Genomic DNA, 21,885 nt, shown 5'->3' with positions numbered 1-21,885 from the left:
GAGGAGACAGACAGAGAGGGCAACTGTGATGGTAGCAGGCAGCGTTTATAGGTCGAAACCCACAGTGTTATAAAGTTTGACACTGCAGTCATGGTGAGCAATGTTTGTCACTCTCCACAGACACAGAGGTAGAGTCCATCTCAGCCAAGGAGAGGTTCACCAGAGAAGGATACTGCTTGTCACTGGAGCATCGCTCCAAACCCTCTGGTAATGCCTTGTGTTTAATTAGCATAAACACAGAATTGCATTTCCATACTATTAAATCCTAAATGATAAAGAGCCATTGGTGAAAAGGAGGACAGGGTAAAGAAAGTCCCCTTTACAGAGTCTGAAGAGATCATATAGCAAGTGATCTTTGCCCGTTTAATGACCTGCTTATGCTAGTTATTGCCCTGAAGTAATGACATCAACACTTCATGTCACACAGTATGAGGTGTGTGTTAACAGACTATTAACAGTTTTCCATGTCTTCACACACACACCTAAATGAGATGGAATGAGAAGGTTGTGAATACCAGATGGAGTGCATTGAGCCTTTACCAGACAGAAATTTTGTGGAAATCCAACTTTTCTCTCAAGCGGCTTCGACAATCGGGAGCTCTCTCACTGTCTCTGTCTGTAACTCAGACTTGGTCAATGTTTTTAAAAGGCTTGATTAAAATGTATCTTCTCAGATCGGTCTTTTGGTTAAACTCGTAAAATATAAAAATGTAAGAATATTTTTCGGTTTGCTAATTTCTTGCTGTTTAATGTACATCACTAGTGATTTTGCTTGTGTGTTGCAGTGCACACACTTATAGTGCATTTGGCAAGTATTCAGACCCCTTGACTTTTCACATTTTGTTACGTTACAGCCTTATTCTAAAATTGATTAAAACATTTTTTTCATCAATCTACACAAAACACCTCATAATGACAAAGTAAAAACACGTTTTGAGACATTTTTGCAAATGTATTACAAATATCAGACTGAAATATCACATTTACATAAGTATTCAGACTCCGTACTCTGTTGAAGCACCTTTGACAGCGATTACAGCCTCAAGTCTTCTTGGGTATGATGCTACAAGCTTGGCACACCTGTATTTGAGGAGTTTCTCTCATTATTCTCTGCAGATCCTCTCAAGCCCTGTCAGGTTGGATGGGGAGCGTCGCTGCACAGCTATTTTCAGGTCTCTCCAGAGATGTTTGATCAGGTTCAAATCCAGGCTCTAGCTGGACCGTTAAAGGACATTCAGAGACTTGACCCGAAGCCACTCCTGCGTTGTCTTGGCTGTGTGCTTTGGATCGTTGTCCTGTTGGAAGGTGAACCTTAGGACCTCAGACTGGGGCAGAGTGCTTTGAAGCAGGTTTTCATCGAGGAGCTCTCTGTACTTTGCTCGGTTCATCTTTCCCTCGATCCTGACTAGTCTCCCAGTCCCTGCCGTTAGAAACATCGCCACAGCATGATTCTGCCAACAGTATGCTTCAATTTAGGGATGGTGCCAGGTTTCCTACACACGTTACGCTTGGCATTCAGGCCAAAGAAAATCTTGTTTCTCATGGTCTGAGAGTAATTTAGGTGCCATTTGGCCTTTTATTGAGGAGTGGCTTCCGTCTGGCCTCTCTACCATAAAGGCCTGATTGGTGGAGTGTTGCAGAGATGGTTGCCATTCTGGAAGGTTCTCCCATCTCCACAGAGGAACTCATGAGCTCTGTTAGAGTGATCATCAGGTTCTTGGTATTGGTGGTTCCAAACTTCTTCCATTTAAGAAGGATGGAGGACACTGTGTTCTTGGGGACCTTCAATGCTGAATAAATGTTTTGGTACCCTTCCCCAGAGCTGTGCCTTGACACAATTCTGTTTCGGAGCACTACATACAATTCCTTTAACCTCATGGCTTGGTTTTTGCTCTGACATGCACTGTCAACTGTGGGACCTTAAATAGGCAGGTGTGTGGCTTTCCAAATCATGTCCAATCAATTGAATTTACCACAGATGGACTAGAAACATCTCAAGGATGATCAATGGAAACAGGATGCACCTGAGCTCAATTTTGAGTCTCATAACAAAGAGTCTGAATACTTACATAAATAAGGTATTTCTAAAAACCTGTTTTCGCTTTGTCATTATTGAGTATTGTGTGTAAATTGATTAAAAATAAGGCTGTAACGTAACAAAATGTGGAAAAAGAGAAGGGGTCTGAATACTTTCCGAATGCACTGTACTTTTCCACACAAGTTGATGTATTTGCATGTCCTTTAAAACTTTGTTGTCTTGACCTTGAGAGCTGTATAATAAAATGTATAATTATCATTAGCCTGGTATTTTCCCATTGGCTAAGAGACTGACTGACATTTTCACTGATCTAGTCAAGTAATACATGGAATCACATTGAGCGGGTGCTCTGTCTAACACTTTATATTCATTAAGTAAGTAACCTTGCACGAGCCTTGGCTTGTGTGAGCCGGAAAGTGCTCTCCTGTTTCGGTAGCGTGAGGCAGTTTGATGTACTAGTACACCCCCTAGACAGGACGCTATACAATCGCAGGGCCCTACAAACAATCTGTCTCCGTCATGCTGATTGCAAAGCAGAGATGCAGCGGGTACCATTTTCAGTCTTTGGTATAACTCAAATGGGGATCGAACTCCCAACCTTCCAATCTCTGGACAGACAATCAAACTAGAAGGCCACTGAGTTGGTAAACACTTTATAATACTACTCACATATTTACTTGGTAAATACTTTTCAGCAGCATTAGTTTCACTTCACCCTCTTTATGCAATCAGTTGTGTTAATAATGTGTATGTTTTTACAAAAATAATCCTGCATCTGAATTAAGGCATTCCATTTTCACTTGGAGGAAAAGTATTTTGAGATTGCCTTTATTGATTGCAGATCCCCATTACTTACTTCAACGCCAAGAGGGTGCCTCCCGTACCAACCTATTGGCATACTTCAAACCTGGTAAGCGCAACCTTGGCAACCACAGGGATGCAGTTTAGCCTGCATGGCATTACAAATGTTTACTTGTTTCAGAAGGGTCCTGATGGGAATTTTACGTTTTCAGGTGATTTGCTCTTTTATCGCAAGATAAAGAAGCCCTGTGGTACTTTAAGTACAGTTGGAATGAATGAGTGCCCTTATAACATCAATATAACTATTCAGTGGGTACACATGAATGTTCAACACTACACAACTAAAGTATGTATCACTTAACAGGCCAAAATCTATATACTGGCATCAGTCATGTCAGCATGATAATAACCTTAGCATTACTAGTGCCACACAGGACCACTAAAGTTACAACAATACAGTACTGTAACACTCAAATCCAATGAATACATATAAAACTGCATATGAGTAAGTAAAAGTCTTACCTAATTTTCAGGTTTCCTGGCTGCGGTTGGCCATCATAAATGGAGACTATGTCAAAGTCCTCTTCAAGAGCAAAGGTGTGAAATGACAACTGTATCCTGTTTCGTTCTCCTGTAATGATGATCCAGGTACAGTTGGCATAGTTTGGGTAGCCATGGGGAAAGCCAGGACTCTCTATCGTTCCATTTAGTCCTTGTACAACACCACCACAAGTTTGACCTGAGGACAAAGATCAAAGACAGACATTAGATATAATATGGGTCTTTTAGATTTCCAATCTAAGAATTTACAGATTGTAACACAAAACTTTTGAAATATAACAACACCGAACCCAGTGAACTACTCTGGAGGGAAACTCCTTCTGCAATATTATACGTGACTCACAGAGGGATTTCTGTGGTGTCCTGATGAACCGTCCTCAAGTATGCCACTTAAACAGCATTTTTGTAGCATAACAAAGCATCCCATTATCCATTAGAAGCCTCAGGTTTGTATACAATAACCTCTCTTCACAAACATTAAATATATATGTGTTGTCACATGTTTTAACATGTTGACATATGCACATTGATGGTCAATGTTCCTCAATGTTTCATTTCACATTTCTCGCTTTCTCGCTGCATCATATCGTATGCACCTTCCAATATCTTGGCCTATTTATGATTGAAAAGCAGCATGTGAGAAATACAGCGAGCACACAAATGCTTGCACACACCATGATTATACAAGTCATTAGGCTATACCTCATCAAAGAGGTGTAGAATCTTTTATAAAAGGAGATTATTGTCCTTTCAACCTCTCGAGATTTGCAATGAAAGAGTAACATGGCTAAATCCTGACATTTTTTGGCAAGAACCATTTACTCAAAGTAAATAAACAGAGTGTGTTTCTGCATGTAGATGTCAAGCATTGAATTCAATTAAATGTGCTTGATGCTAATACTCCCGGTAGACATTCGTGTCAATCGAAACCCACTCATAGAAACAAGACAGACATAATTTTAAAATGTTGTTGGTGGCTATGAGAGTAGCTGAAAGGCTAGGGCTAATTTTAATTTTCTGCCATTGGAAAACATTGCTCTCAATTTCCTATCTGTTGATGTATTTTAATTATCATTGTTATTCTTAGAACATAACGTCAGAAATATAAACAGTCCACAATTTTAGTGCTCTAAATTGATAAAAGATGATGGAACTACAAGTATGGGGGTCTGTTCATATGTAAGAAAAACCCTATTTTCAGAAACAGAGAATGAAAAAATGCTGAATTATCAAAACTTTGTCAAAGCTTCTGACCCAATATATTCTAACTATGGTACCATCAAATTGCTAAATCATAAGACCTCAGCAATAAAAACACAGCAATAAAAACTTAATTTTTTGTGACAAACAAAACAGAATAGGCTACAGTAATTCTAAGGTAAAACTAGTTATACATTAAGCAGCGAATTAAAACAAGTAGATGTGTTTACGCATTAGAAGGTGTAACCAGGGGGACCTTCCAATATCTTGTCTTATTTATGATTGAAAAGCAGTATGTATGAAATCAGTGTCATGTTGTATTGTTAACTAATGGACCAAACCTATAAAGGAACCAAAACCAAATAAATAGACACCAGATGGGACATGATATATCTCTAAGAGTTTACATTAATGGACCACTCCAAATATGCCTAAAACATGCTCAGGCTGTAATCAGATGATGCTGGATTTGTTTGATGCTGGACACCCTCAGACATCTGTATATTGTTATCAAATCAAATTTGATTGGTAAAATACACATATTTAGCAGATGTTATTACGGGTGTAGCCAAATGCTCTCTAAAAGTGTAATAGTAGGGAACTTTCTGTTCCAATGCACTTTGTGTACTTTGTACTATAATAATGTAGGTGGGCATTTGAGTTAAACAATATTTGTGTTGGCATATTATTTCATATTGTACGTGTTAGCATGAATGATAACCATGGTTGGGTAGGATACTTTCTAAATGTATGTATGTAATGTGTCCAAAATTGTAATCAGTAATGTAACTTTTGGATTACCAAAAGTCAGAAACGTAATCAGATTACTTTTGGTTACAAAATGTAATATTACCAATTTAACGACATCCATTGTAGGATAAATAAATGTTAGAGTTTACATAGCTAGCCATAAATGGATGTTGCATTTTACATTACAGGTTGGTTATGCAGGCTTCTTCTAACCCATTACTTTCTACTACATACAGTTGAAGTCGGAAGTTTACATACACTTAGGTTGGAGTCATTCAAACTCGTTTTTCAACCACTCCACAAATGTCTTGTTAACAAACTATAGTTTTGGCAAGTCAGGCAGGAAATTTACTTTGTGCATGACACAAGTAATTTTTCCAACAATTGTTTACAGACAGATTATTTCACATATAATTCACTGTTCCAGTGGGCCAGAAGTTTACATACACTAAGTTGACTGTGCCATTAAATAGCTTGGACAATTTCAGAAAATGATGGCATGGCTTTAGAAGCTTCTGATAGGCTAATCAACATCATTTGAGTCAATTGGAGGTGTACCTGTGGATGTATTTCAAGGCCTACCTTCAAACTCAGTGCCTCTTTGCTTGACATCATGGGAAAATCAAAAGAAATCAGCCAAGACCTCAGAAAAATAATTGTAGACCTCCACAAGTCTGGTTCATCCTTGGCAGAAATTTCCAAACGCCTGAAGGTACCACGTTCCTCTGTACAAACAATAGTACACAAGTATAAACACCATGGGACCACGCAGCCGTCATACCATTCAGAAATGAACATACTTTGGTGCAAAATGTGCAAATCAATCCCAGAACAACAGCAAAGGACCTTGTGAAGATGCTGGAGGAAACAGGTACAAAAGTGTCTATATCCACAGTAAAACAAGTCCTATATCGACATAACCTGAAAGGCCGCTCAGCAAGGAAGAAGCCACTGCTTCAAAACCGCCATAAAAAAGCCAGACTACGGTTTGCATCTGCACATGGGGACGAAGATCGTACCTTTTGGAGAAATGTCCTCTGGTCTGATGAAACAAAAATAGAACTGTTTGGCCATAATGACCATCGTTATGTTTAGAGGAAAAAGGGGGAGGCTTGCAAGCCGAAGAACACCATCCCAACCGTGAAGCATGGAGGGGGGGCATCATGTTGTGGGGGTGCTTTGCTGTAGGAGGGGCTGGTGCACTTCACAAAATACATGGCATCATGAAGAAGGAAAATTATGTGGATATATTGAAGCGACATCTCAAGACATCAGTCAGGAAGTTAAAGCTTGGTTGCAAATGGGTCCTCCAAATGGACAATGACCCCAAGCATACTTTCAAAGTTGTGGCAAAATGACTCAAGGACAACAAAGTCAAGGTATTGGAGTGACCATCACAAAGCCCTGGCCTCCATCCTTTAGAAAATGTGTGGGCAGAGCTGAAAAAGCGTGTGTTCTGAGCAAGGAGGCCTACAAACCTGACTCAGTTACACCAGCTCTGTCTGGAGGAATGGGCCAAAATTCACCCAATTTATTGTGGGAAGCTTGTGGAAGGCTACCTGAACAGTTTGACCCAAAATTTAAAGGCAATGCTACAAAATACTAATTGAGTGTATGTTAACTTCTGACCCACTGGGAATGTGATGAAATAAATAAATAATTATCTCTACTATTATTCAGACATTTCACATTCTTAAAATAAAGTGGTGATCCTAACTGACCTAGGAATTTTTACAAGGATTAAATGTCAGGAATTGTGAAAAACTGAGTTGAAGTGTATTTGGCTAAGGTGTATGTAAACTTCCAACTTCAACTGTATAATAATATGATTAGGCTATTTCTTTGCATTAATAACCAAAGTCTGCTAGATTTCCAGGCATTCCAATTAATTGAAATCCCTTGATCTACAAGAATAGGACTTGCCCTGGCCATAGAGAGGCTTTTATTCTCTATTCTCTATTTTGGTTAGGCCAGGGTGTGACTAGGGTGGGCATTCTAGTTTCTTTATTTCTATGTTTTGGCCGTGTATGGTTCTCAATCAGGGACAGCTGTCTATCGTTGTCTGATTGGGAATCATACTTAGGCAGCCATTTTCCCACTTGTGTTTTGTGGGTAGTTATTTTTTGTTTAGCTGCCTGACAGAACTGTGCGCTTTCATTGGTCTACTTTGTTGCAGTGGTCAGTTTAATAAATATTATGAACGCCTACCACGCTGCACCTTGGGTCCTTCTTCAACCCACGAGAGTCGTGATAGATTAGGCAAATTGTTTTACATGAGTATAACCCAAAAACTAAGGATTTATTAGCCTATGTTGTTTATCTTTTTGTCATGGAGGACTAATTGGGCTCGTTGCTTCAAGTTGAAAAATAAATGCTGCTCTCATGGAATGGCTATTTGCATGTGAGCAATGTATGCCATATGCTGCATTTGCTATAGGCCTAGTTTATGTTTTTGTTGGTGACACTTTAATATCTCGATAATTTGTTGCTGTTTAAGTCTATCAGAAGTGTACAAATTTGAGCATGTGTCCATTTTTCTTTTATCAGCACAAATTAGACTGAGCAATAAAAGCCCCACTCATAGTCTTCTAAAATTAAACTAGTTTTTGACAGTATGGAGCACAATACCACTGAGAAGTTCAGAAGGGAGGAACTTCCTCAAACTTTTCCATTGTCTTGGATCCCCACTATGCAGCTGTTGGAAGATCGCATTTTTCACTGGCTATCCACTGGTCGCAAAAAAAATGATTGAATTAAATTCAACCATTATTGGGTTAAAATACACATCTACATATGTGAACAGCCATTCACAACAACCAAAACCCGTAAGGTGCAAATAGCTAAATGAAAGAGTAGCAGTGTGATTCACATCAATGCGCTATGTAGATATCAATAAGTGTAGCTTCTATGCAACCAAGAGTGTGCGTCCAGCGCAATGTAAAAACTCTATAAAAACTCTCTTGGTTGCATCGAAGCTATCATTTATTTATTTATTTATTTTTATTTAACCTTTAATTAGCTAGGCAAGTCAGTTAAGGACACATTCTTATTTACAATGACGGCTTACCAAAAGGCAAATGGCCTCTTGCGGGGATGGGCTGAGATTAAAAATAGAAAATAAATTAAATAAAAATATAGGACAAAACAAACATCACAACAAGAGAGACAACACAACACTACATAAAGTGAGACCTAAGACGACAACATAGCATGGCAGCAACACAGGACAACACAGCATGGTAGCAACACAACATGACAACAAAATGGTAGCGGCATAACATGGCAGCAGCACAACATGGTACAAACATTCTTTGGCACAGACAACAGCACAAAGGGCAAGAAGATAGAGACAACAATACATCCCGCAAAGCAGCCAACTGTCAGTAAGAGTGTCCATGATTGAGACTTTGAATGAAGGGATTGAGATAAAACTGTCCAGTTTGAGTGTTTGTTGCAGCTCGTTCCAGTCGCTAGCTGCAGCGAACTGAAAAGACGAGCAACCCAGCGATGTGTGTGCTTTGGGGACCTTTAACAGAATGTGACTGGCAGAATGGGTGTTGTATGTGGAGGATGAGGGCTGCAATAGATATCTCAGATGGGGGTAAGTGAGGCCAAAGAGGGTTTTATAAACAAGCATCAACCAGTGGGTCTTGCGACAGGTATACAGAGATGACCACTTTCCACAAGAGTATTGAGTGCAGTGATGTGTCTTATAAGGAGCATTGGTGGCAAATCTGATGGCCAAAAGGTAAAGTACATCTAGCCGCTCGAGAGCACCCTTACCTGCCGATCTATAAATTACGTCTCCGTAATCTAGCATGGGTAGGACGGTCATCTGAATCAAGGTTAGTTTAGCAGCTGGGGTGAAAGTGGAGCAATTACGATAGAGGAAACCAAGTCTAGATTTAACTTTAGCCTGCAGCTTTGATATGTGCTGAGATAAGGACAGTGTACCGTCTAGCCATACTCCAAAGTACTTGTATAAGGTGATTACCTCAAACTCTAAACCCTCAGAGGTAGTAATCACACCTGTGGGGAGAGGGGCATTCTTCTTACCAAACCACATGCCCTTTGTTTTTTAATAAGGGCAGAGAAAGCTTGTTGGACACTAAGAAAGCTTTGTTGTAGAGCATTTAACACAACATTCGGGGAGGGGCCAGCTGAGTATAAGACTGCATCATCTGCATATAAATGGATGAGACAGCTTCCTACTGCCTGAGCTATGTTGTTGATTTAAATTGAGAAGAGCATGGGGCCTAGGAACGAGCCTTGGGGTACACGCTTGGTGACGGGCAGTGGCTGAAACAGCAGATGTTCTGATCTTTGAGAGAGGTAGTTAGCAAACCAGGCCAAAGACCCCTCAGAGACACCAATACTCCTTAGCCAGCCCACAAGAATGGAATGGTCTACCGTATCAAAAGCTTTGGCCAAGTCAATAAAAATAGCAGCACAACATTGCTTAGAATCAAGGGCAATGGTGACATCATTGAGGACCGTTAAGGTCGCGTCCATCCACAATCATAAGTGGTATCCATATCGCCCGTAGGCTACACTACTGCTGTCGTCCTTACCTCCAAGCCTTTATTCAAGTTGGATAATCTTTGAATGCCGACAGCAGTCGCACAATTGGAAAACATAGCTTGGACTATAGCCTGACATTACAACTAATTCATACAAAAGTCAAGAGTTGGCTATAACATAAGTTCAAACAAAGTGAGTGTGTGTATATGTGTGTAACTGTTTGTGTACGTGTGTGTATTATGGTGTGTATTATACATTCTCATCATAAAAATATATCCCCATTCCCCAATCGAATACCTTCATTTTCTCCATTCTGGCAACCCTCATAAAATTCATCATAGCCGTGCTTAAAATGCATTGTGAAAGAAATGGTAAAATGTACACAAAGAAGTGGAGCTCTAAGAAATATGAAATGCGTTATGAAGAAAATCGTGTAGGCCTACTGTTGCCTACACAAAATAAGGGCCTTTCTGACTACAAGTGCACCAGTATCCCAAAGTATTATGCAAAAACAAGCATAGAAAACAGTATTGGCATTAATAAAAATGTAAAAAAAATAACTTAAGGCTACTATTATATTATAATTATTTCGGTGACACCCTGGTTGATAAAAAATATTGGGTTGTTAACATGTTTTTTTTTATATATAAATAAATGTAGGACACAAAACAAAGTCAGTGTAGAACACTATTTGCCCAACATGCATTGTGCTAATAACTTTCCAAAAATATTTTCCTATGAAGGAAGTTGCACAAACATGTGTCTTTTCACACAAATGAAGCCACACAAAAAACACACGAAATCTGCTGAAAGACTTTTTGTACATATTTGCACGAATTGAGTGTGAGATTGTGTTGCAACATGTGGTCAGACTCGCTCAGGCCGAATAAACTTAAACTTGTGCCTTTTTTCAAAGCTGATTTAAATGTCACCAGTGCAACAGTAATGAGATCCACAACAAGGGATTCATTTGTGACTAGTTTGAACTGACCGCCATTAAAGCTGCCCTTGCAGAGAACCACCTTGCACTCTTGAACAAGAAATACAGCTTTAATTGTGCCACTGATAGAACTCTTTATTGATTTATTAACATTATTACTGCAGTAGCCAACCCGGGGCTGACGGTCAATACATTCCCACAATTTGCCTCAATAACAACCAAGCAGGGGCCAGATATTGAAATACATTTCAACGAATAAACAACCATATAACTCCATTAATAAAGAAATATAATTTCAATCTATGATGAATAGCCAGTTGGTTGCTCCTCCAACGGGGTTGTAAAAGCAACAGCAAATTACCTTTTTATTAATGCACAGTAAACATGCTATTAGCAGTCATGTATTAGTGACACCCCAATGAGTGATCTCTGCATGCTTTGTTAGAACAGGGACATCCAGTGATGTTCAGAAAAACAACAATCAGTACAGAAGCATTTCTGATGAAATAAGGTACCTACTCAGGCGAGATCGTAAACAAGATTACAACATAATGATGCTCATATTCTAACCTATCATATAAGGTCAGAACAAACTGTTTGAGATAAGTTATTGCATTGACTATAACACATCAAGATTGTGACACTGTTACAATGAAGCACTGTGAGTCATTGGAAAAGCAGGCGAATCCATGTTTCAATTACAGTGGAATATGATTCACTGACACAAAATCATCCAAATGACATTTGCAAAAGGGGGAACAACAATCTCCTACAAACATTATCATGAGACGATTGTTGCCATTGTTTTCTCTAAATTCCACCATGAATATCAAATGTGCCTTTGTTTCATTATCAAATCTAAAATGCAAAGCTTCTGCATTTAAAATGGAGAAGTTAAGGTTCTCAGCTTCTTGTTCATAAGAAGTACATGTATATATACCATTCACAAGAGTAGCCTAACGAATTATATCTGCACAATGTGCAATGATTCCACTGTACTATTTAAATAACATTGACCATGTCTGCTGTCTCTCCATGCCAGTGTTAATTTTGGTAGGTATTTTAGATGTAGTTTTAGTCTTAGTTTTAGTATTAAAATACCTTTTAGTCTTAGTCACATTTTAGTCATTTCATCCTTTGTTAGTTTTAGTTATTAATCAGTTGACTAAAACTGGACAATTTTAGTCTAGGTTTCGTCAGAGTTTCTATGAAACAATTAATATTTAGGCTACCTCTAACTTCCATGATGTGCACATTCAGATAGCCTTGTTCAACTAGGCCTCCTATCCCCTTGTATACCTTAGCTGGCAACATTGGTATTGTGGCAGATAGTAAACAATGCCAGCCATAATTAACCACATAGTCTATAAAGCCTTGGCTAAAAGGTTTTAAACAATTACAGCTACGATTTTCTCCTCATCATAACCGTCAAGGAGGGTAAATAACAGTGGTTTGCTTGAAAAGGGGCAAATTTCAGCTTTTCAAAAATACCAGAAGTATTACTGTACTCCTAATATTCAACAAATATAATTTGTTTTTCACATAAGAAAAAAGCAACCGCAACTGACATTTGCGGACCGTAGAGCGAGAGCAGCAACACAGAGGAATGAATTATTTTTTTATTTTTTTATTTAACCAGGAAGGGCTCATTGAGATTTAAAATCTATTTTTCAAGAGCGTCCTGGCCAAGATAGGCAGCACCAAGTCATTACAAAAATTACAGACAGACAAAATGAAAAACTACAAGTAATCTAGTAAAAACGATTGAATTCACAAGAGTATAACAAAATCAAAAACAGCAAATTAAAAACATTGACAGGTCAGGGCATCAGCCTCAAAATCCTTCATCAGTGATTTAAAAACACCAATTGGGACAAGTACTTCCAGTTTAAAAGTATTTTGTAAGGCGTTCCAAGACGATGGCGCAGAGTACATATAAGCCCTTTTACCAAATTCAGTTCGGACATTTGGAACAGTTAGCAGGATAAAGTCCAGCAAACGAAGAGAGTACCCACCATATTTCTGAACAATAAAAATGCCCAAATAAAAAGGTAGTAAACCCAAAATAGCTTTGTAAATAAAAGTATACCAGTGACTGAGCCTACGAGTGACTAAAGAAGGCCAGCCAACCCTGGTATACAAAGTGCAGTGGTGCGTAAGGGTTTTGCAGTTTAAAATAAATCTCAAAGTGCCATGGTAAAGAGTGTCAATTGAAACACTGAGCGGAAGCATTCATATTTAAAATTAAAAATATCCCCATAGTCTAGTAAAGGCATAAATGTAGCTGATACTAGCATCCTTCTGGTTTCAAAAGAAAAACAGGCCTTATTCCTAAAATAAAATCCCAATTTCAGCTTCAATATTTTTGTAAGTTGTTGAATATACAATTTAAAAGAGAGGCCGTCATCAATTAAAATTCCAAGATATTTATATGAGGTTACAACATCCATCTCCTTGCCCTGACAGGTAGTAATAGGTGAAAGGTTCAGAGGTCTATATCTTGCATTAGAAAACACCATTAGTTTAGTTTTGTCAGTATTGAGGATAAGCTTCAATTGACACAAGGTATGTTGAAGGGGATAAAAAGCAGTTTGCAAGTTCTGGAAAGCTTTTGTAAGAGACGAGGCACAACAGTAAATAACAGTATCATCAGCATAAAAATGAAATTGTGCATTTGGGATATTTTTGTCTAAATCATTTAAATAAATAGTGAATAAGAGAGGACCAAGTACAGAGCCTTGGGGCACACCATTAAAGACAGACAATTTAACAGACATAAGCCCATCAAATTGTGTGCACCAAGTTCTATCAGACAGATAGTTAGCGAACCATGCAACTGCATGCTCCGAAAGACCTACACTCGACAATCTCTGCCTTAGTATAGCATGATCAACTGTATCAAAAGCCTTAGAGAGATCAATAAAAGTGAGACACAGTGCTGTTTTTTGTCAAGGGCTTCAGTGATATCATTTAAAACCTTCATGGCTGCTGTAATTGTGCTATGCTTCTTCCTGAAACCCGATTGGTACATTGATAAAATAGAGTTGTGGTAGGACAAATGCTGATTTCCAGATCTTTGGAATTTCATTACATTCCAGGGTTAGATTGAACAGATATGTAAGTGGTTCAGCAATGAAATCAGCTGCCAGATTTAAAAAGCAGGGATCCAAAAGATCAGGACCTGCAGGCTTTCTCTGATCTAAGGATTTCAGGGCTTTATGTACCACCTGCACTGAGAATAGCAAAAAGCTAAAAGTTTGAACAGCTCTCACTGGTTCATCCACACAGGGTTGTACAGAGACAGAGGACACTGAATCAAACAGCCTACCAGATGATACAAAGTGCTCATTGAAACAATTCAGCATTTCAGTTTTGTCATATATAGCAACAGAGTCCTTCAAAACACATGACGGTAATTCATTAACATTACTGTTACCAGACATAGACTTAATAGCCTTCCAAAACTTTCTAGGGTCATCAATTCAACAGATTGACGAGTGACTGAAGTGAACGCATGGGAGCTGTGTGGGAGAGCCGGCCAGATCAGCTCAATCAGGACACTGAAATATGTTAGTTCTGTCAATGACAGGGTTGCATGAAATATTCTGCATGCATGCTTATAATTGGACAAAACAGATGAAAATAAGCTTCCTGTCAAATGAATGTCCATTAGTCTCACATGGAATTCTATTCTTGTCACATTTTTGTTGACTAAAATGAAAAGTAATTTGTAATAGTTAGTGGTTTTACCAGGACATCTCGCTATCGTCATAGTTTTAGTCAGAAACAAATTGGTCGTTGACAAGGATTTTTCATCATAGTTACTGTTCACAAAATTAACACTGCTCCCTGCAATGCATTTTCAGTCATATTGTTTCACACCCACACAAATACTACAAATAACAGTAGCACAAAATCCACAATCTGTATGTAACCCATCGACAACCCATAGGGGCAAAAAGCTTATCTTTTGATGCATTGTTTACATTCAGTTACAGAGAGAGAAAAAGGAATATCAAGGATTCGCCCAGTCCATAGATGTAAAATGTTTGTTGACAGTAGGTTGGACCTTAATAATCACTGTGGCAACATTTAAAGGGACCGGGAGCACATATCACAGGACATGACACCTTGTGTTTTTTCTCAAAGTTGCGGGAATGACAAGCTAGGCATTATGAAACTTAGATTAAATCAAATTAACCCCACGTAGCAGATTAGCCATTCATTTTTTGTTGTTGGCCAAATTGGACACTCTCATTGACCTCCACACAAAAACTCATTGCTTGTTGTGTCTAAAAAAAAATGCCACCTGCTGGAGAGAGACAGACTTTCTACTGAATTGGGTCTCTCACTTTACCTCTTCCTCTCTGGCATGAATATCTGAATGTTAGGAGTAAGGAGTCCTGATTTTGCTGAGTTGCAGTACAGAGGTGAGTCAGGTACATTGCTTGTTATTGTTGTTTGGCAACATCAAATACTGTAGTTGTAATCCCCTAAAACGATACTTGTAAGTTTGGCCAAGTGAGAATAGCTGTAGGTAATTGCTGTTTCACACTGGGTTGCATGCTAGCCGGACAGAACGTCATATGTGAAGATGACAATGGAGGTCACAGGTCTATCCCGTGATGATTCAGTGTAAATTATAACAAATTGTTCTACCAGATAGAACCTCCTGAAAACTGGTTATACACATACTGACTCAGTTCAGGGCACTATACAGTGCCTTTGGGAAAGCATTTAGATACCTTAACTTTTTCCACATTTTGTTACGTTACAGCCTTATTCCAAAAATATATATATTTGTAATCCTCTGCAATCTACACAGAATACCCCATAACTACAAAGCGACAAACAGGTTGTTATAAATGTTTTCAAATTAATGAAAAATAAATATTTAAACATACATAAGTAATTAGACCCTTTGCTATGAAACTCGAAGTTGAGCTCAGGTGCATCCTGTTTCCATTTATCATTCTTGAGATGTTTCTACAACTTGATTGGAGTCCCCCTGTGGTAAATTCAATTGATTGGACATGATTTGGAAAGGCCTGTTATATAAGGTCCCACAGTTAACACTGCAAGTTAGAGCAAAAGCTAAGCCTTGAGGTCGAAGGAATTGTCTGTAGAGCGCCGAGACAGGATTGTGGTGAGGCACAGATCTGGGGAAGGGTACCAAAACATTTCTGCAGAATTGAATTCCCCAAGAACACAGTGGCCTCCATCCCTTTTAAATGGAACACATTTGGAACCACCAAGAATCTTCCTAGAGCAATTGGGGGAGAAGGGCCTTGCTCAGGTAGGTGACCTAGAACCCAATGGTCACTCTGACAGAGCTCCAGAGTTCCTCTGTGGAGATGGGAGAATCTTCCAGAAGGACAACCATCTCTGCAGCACTCCACCAATCAGGCCTTTATGGTAGAGAGGCCAGACAGAAGCCCCTCTTCAGTAAAATACACATGACAGCCCGCTATGAGTTTGCCAAAAGGCACCTAAAGACTCTCAGACCATGAGAAACAAGATTCTCTGCTCTGATAAAAGCAAGATTTAACTCTTTGGCCTGAATGCCAAGCGTCACGTCTGGAGGAAACCTGGCACCATCCCTACCGTGAAGCATGGTGGTGGCAGCATCATTCTGTGGGGATGTTTTTCAGTGTCAGGGACTGGGAGACTAGTCAGGACCGAGGGAAAGATAAATGGAACAAAGTACAGAGAGATCCTTGCTGAAAACCTGCTCCAGAGTCCTCAGGACCTCAGACTGGGGCGAAGGTTCACCCTCCAACAGGACAACGATCCGAAGCACACAGCCAAGACAACGCAGTCTCTGAATGTGTTTGACTGGCCCAGCCATCTCTGGTGAGACCTGAAAATAGCTGTGCAGCAACGCTCCCCATCCAACCTGACAGAGCTTGAGAGGATCTGCAGAGAATAATAAATACAGGTGTTTCAAGCTTGTACCTAAGAAGACTTGATGCTGTAATTGCTGCCAAATGTTCTTCAACAAAGTACTGGGATCTAAATACTTATGTAAATGAGAAACTCCCCAAATACAGGTGTGCCAAGCTTGTAGCGTCATACCCAAGAAGACTCAATGCTGTAATCATTGCCAAAGGTGTTTCAACAAAGTACTGAGTAAAGGGGTCTGAATAGTTATGTAAATGTAATATTTAATTTTTTAAAGTTGAAAAATGTGCAAATATTTCTAAATACCTGTTTTTGCTTTGTCATTATGGGGTATTGTGTGTAGACTGATGACGAAAAAAACGATTTAATACATTTTAGAATAAGGCTGTAAAGTAACAAAATGTGGAAAAAGTCAAGGGGTCTGAGTACTTTCCGAAGGCACTGTATGCCACACCTTGCCATGTTTACCAAAGTTATATCCCTCCAAAGACATTGTTCTAATGTACACAAACAGTTGATTAAAAGGTTGACTGAACTAGCGTAGTCACATATTTTATTTTGACATTACATGCAATATAACAGATACTAAGTCATGTTTGCCGTATTGCTCAACAAAATGTTATGTGGGAGAAGATTTCTTGAATATATTTTTTAAAGCAAGTTGTGCATATATTTATGTTCAATTTCATGACACTAATTGTGTTTAAAATACTCATTGTCAGTGCTATAGATCACTTCACTTTTTCACAGAGGAATTTCCACTCACTAAGTTCACATGTAAGTTATGTTGTCTACTCTGTCTGCTCAGTCTTATCAGCCACAACTTCAAGCCCTCCCTATTAATTTCTCACAAATTGGAAGAGAGTTGATAAACAAATTGTTGGCAAGATTAATATGTCTGTATTGTTAACAGGCTGCAAGACCATTGCCTGATGAGTAATCCATAATTTCTTGGCAAAGTATTCGGACCCCTTGACCTTTTTCACATTTTGTTGCGTTACAGCCTTATGCTGAAATTGATTAAATAGTTATTTTCCCCTCATCAATCTACACACAATACACAATACCCCATAATGACAAAGCAAAAAACAAAACAACGTAAATATCACATTTACATAAGTATTCAGATCCTTTACATTTCACATTTACATACGTATTCAGATCCCAGTACTTTGTTGAAGCACATTTGGCAGCGATTACAGCATCGAGTCTTCTTGGGTACAAGCTTGAAAGACCTGTTTTTGTGAATTTCTCTTATTCTTCTCTGCAGATCTTCTCAAGCTCTGTCAGGTTGGATGGGAGCGTTGTTGCACAGCTATTTTCAGGTCTCACCAGAGATGGCTGGGCCAGTCAAAGACATTCAGAGACTTTTCCCGAAGCCACTCCAGCGTTCTCTTGGCTGTGTGCTTAGGGTTGTTTTCCGGTTGGAGGGTGAACCTTCGCCCCAGTCTGAGGTCCTGAGCACTCTGGAGCAGGTTTTCAGCAAGGATCTCTCTGTACTTTGCTTCGTTCATCTTTCCCTCGGTCCTGACTAGTCTCCTAGTCCCTGCCGCTGAAAAACATACCCACAGCATAATGCTTCCACCACCATGCTTCACCGTAGGGATGATGTCAGGTTTCCTTCAGACGTGACGCTTGGCATTCAGGGCAAAGAGTTCAATCCTGGTTTCATCAGCCCAGAGAATCTTGTTTCTCATGGTCTGAGAGTCCTTTAGGTGCCTTTTGGCAAACTCCAAGTGGGCTGTCATGTGCATTTAACTGAGGAGTGGCTTCTGTCTGGCCACTCTACCATAAAGGCCTGATTGGTGGAGTGCTACAGAGATGGTTGTCCTTCTGGAAGGTTCTCCCCACTCTGTCAGAGTGACCATCGGGTTCTTGGTCACCTCCCTGACCAAGGCCCTTTTCCACCAATATCTGAGTTTGGACGGGCGGCCAGCTCTTGGAAGAGTCTTGGTGGTTCCAAACTTCTTCTATTTAAGATGATAGAGCCCCCTGTGTTCCTGGAGTCCTTCGATGCTGCAGAAATGTTTTGGTACCCTTCCCCAGATGTGTGCCTCGACACAATCCTGTCTCGGAGCTCTACGGACAATTCCTTTAACCTCATCGCTTGGTTTTTGCTCTGACATGCACTGTCCACTGTGGGACCTTATATAGACAGGTTTGTGGCTTTCCAAATCATGTCCAATCAATTGAATTTACCACAGGTGGACTCCAATCAAGTTGTAGAAACATCTCAAGGATGATCATTAGAAACAAGATGCACCTGACCTCAATTTTGAGTCTCATAGCAAAGGGTCTGAATACTCAGGTAAATCAAATATTTCTGTATTTTTTTTATTTGCAAACATTTCTAAAAACCTGATTTTCACTTTGTCATTATTGTGTATTGTGTGTAGATTGATGAGGATTTTATTTATTTTTTCAAATCAGTTTTAGAATAAGGCTGTAATGTAACAAAATGTGGAAAAATACAAGGGTCTGAATACTAGCTAGCCAGAAGTGTAACGGAGTTATGAACTTCCCCCAACCTGACTCCACAGCCACCTGGAAAAAATATACCAATCATTACATTTCTAGTGGCTCAACACGGAGGAACATTGTCAAGGAGGGCTGTAGTAATGTGTGTTGGCAACCCAGTATGGGGCAATCAGACAGTTGAGGAAGCTAAGCTGTTAGGAGGAGGCTAAACAACAATTTATTTAGGAAGCTAAGCTGTTAAGCAGCAGGCGGGGGCAAAGGATACTGTGTGCTAGCTAGCTAGGACTACAGTATACAGGCAGGAGGAGTGGGTGACACCGGTGTCACACAAATAAAAATTGTGACACCAGCATGAAGATGGGGGGGATTAATGTGCTTAATTATAAGAGTTGAAAAATAAATAGCACAGAAAGCTGGGAATCTCTTCTTTTAAATAGTGGCCAGTCAAAACTAAGTTTTCACAAACGATTACGCAATGAATTTGTTTATAAGAACACGTTTCACTATAGGCTATATGTCAGGGCTCTCCAACACTGTTCTGGGGGTCCTCCTATAGGCTACATTTACTTTTGAGTTATTTGGCCACTTTAGTTGTGAGACAAATCTTATCAATACATATAGGCATTTGGGATGCGAGATGCGACAATTTATTATTTTAACCTCTCTGAACCACCCATATCGGATCCGGGATAATTGTTATCAGCAACGCTGAATAGCATAGCGCCACAGTCAAATAATATTACTAGAAAATATTCATATTCATGAAATCACAAGTGCAATATTGCAAAACACAGTTTAGCCTTTTGTTAATCCACCTGTCGTCTCAGATTTTGAAATGATGCTTTACAGCGAAAGCAATACAAGCGTTTGTAAATGTATCGATCGCTTGACAAAACAATAAGTACACTTAGCATCAGGTAACTTGGTCATGAAAATCAGAAAAGCAATCAAATCAATCGTTTACCTTTCATGATATTCGGATGTTTTCACTCACGAGACTCCCAGTTAGACAACAAATGTTCCTTTTGTTCCATAAAGATATTTTTTATAACCAAATACCTCCGTTAGTTTGGTGTGTTATGCCCAGGAAACCACCGGAAAGAGCGGTCACGACAATGGAGCAATGGGAGGCTATGGAACATGGGGTTTCAAAATAGAAGCCACTTCCTGGTTTGATTTTTCTCAGGGTTTTGCCTGCAATATCAGTTCTGTTATACTCACAGACAACATTTTAGAGTGTTTTCTATAATCTGTCAATTATATGCTTATTCTAGCATCTGGTCCTGAGAAATAGGCCGTTTACTTTGGGAACTTTATTTTCCAAACATAAAAATCGTTAGGTTCCCTAGGTTCAAGAGGTTAAAAAGTTGCAAAAAAATGCATGTGCTATGTTTCCTGCCATAGTAGACTGCACATGCTGAACAGTTTCTCATTCACAAGTGATAATGTTCTCACACATCAGACTGTTCTCAATGTATTCTTGTCTTTACATATATTAACTAATATATGTGTGAAATTAATTTTGATTTAGAAAGGGACATTATCATGCACCTGTCAGAAGAAGGCCAGGGGGGAAAATTACATTTCATCCATATGCACTTGAATATTGAATGGAGGGAACTTTTCCCAGGGTTAATTTACATGCCAGACAGGTAGGCTACTCCGGTTGTAAAAGGAAGCAATGTGCTTAATATGAGGTAAGATTAGAAATAAATATAGCCTAGCAATATAATGCTGGGATCGTCCTCTTTTTAAAAGAAGCCATCAAAACTCTGTTTTCACACTCGCAATGACTGGGATCTGGCTCTCGCTATGAGACAGGTGATATTCCTCTCAAACTCTGAATGCCTGGTGCTTTCTAACCTTGTTCCTGAAGAGCTAGATTTTAGCTCCAATCTCAGATGTTACTAACCTGATTCAGCTAGCTAATTATTAGACTCACATCCAAAATGCGTCCAAATGGCTGCTGTTGTGTTTGGATTTGAATTTGAAACAAGACTGCATTCGCATTGATATCAGAGTAATAAGAGGGACAATAGAGTGCTGAGTACAAGGGTCCTGTTTCCCAAAAGCTTCTTAAGGCTAAGTTCATCGTTAAAACCTTCGTTGGAACTGTTTCCCAAAACCATCCTTATTAAGTAAGGTTGATGTCCATGCCCCCATCAAACATCTAATTAGCATAATAAAGAAATCCCCATAAAATTCCCTCAGTTTAAGATGGAGATCAGTTTTTTTGCATTGAGACGCTTCGTCTCAATCCACCGCCTCCGCCTATGTAACACTTCCACATCTGCAGAAAGGTAACAGAGCGGTGTTTGTCAGACCATGAGACCGTAAATCAGTCTTCTCAAAAAAGTCATCTGTAGCGTCCAAACACTTTGGCCTACAAATATTATGATCCCTCTATGAGACTCGTTTTGCTCGTTTTGCTCTACGACCTCCACAAGTGTCAAGAGACTTGTCTGAATTTGGTACAGCTGATCTGCCAACTTCTGTCTGTAGCGTCCGTTTGGTACACATTCTATACAAAGGTGAGACACTTAGAAACATGTACAGTGACTTGCAAAAGTATTCACCCCCTTGGCGTTTTCCTGTTTTGTTGCATTACAACCTGTAATTTAAATGGATATTTATTTGGATTTCATGTAATGGACATACACAAAATAATCCAAATTGGTGAAGTGAAATGAAAAAA

The 21,885-nt window shown here is 39.3% G+C and overlaps 1 protein-coding gene across 1 annotated transcript in view; it reads right to left on the bottom strand.

Moving 5' to 3' along the window:
* LOC139381109 (CUB and sushi domain-containing protein 1-like) overlaps nt 1–21,885 on the bottom strand; it is a 528,754-nt gene that overhangs the window by 345,047 nt on the left and 161,822 nt on the right. Inside the window, exon 2 of the mRNA XM_071124395.1 lies at nt 3,362–3,578. Coding sequence (XP_070980496.1) covers nt 3,362–3,578 — 217 coding nt within the window. The remainder of the gene's footprint in view (nt 1–3,361; nt 3,579–21,885) is intronic.

Source organism: Oncorhynchus clarkii, chromosome 23, assembly GCF_045791955.1.
Source record: "Oncorhynchus clarkii lewisi isolate Uvic-CL-2024 chromosome 23, UVic_Ocla_1.0, whole genome shotgun sequence".
Lineage (NCBI taxonomy): Eukaryota > Metazoa > Chordata > Actinopteri > Salmoniformes > Salmonidae > Oncorhynchus > Oncorhynchus clarkii.
Note: the sequence above shows the minus strand (reverse complement) of the source record. Positions and strands in the feature narration are given on the sequence as shown.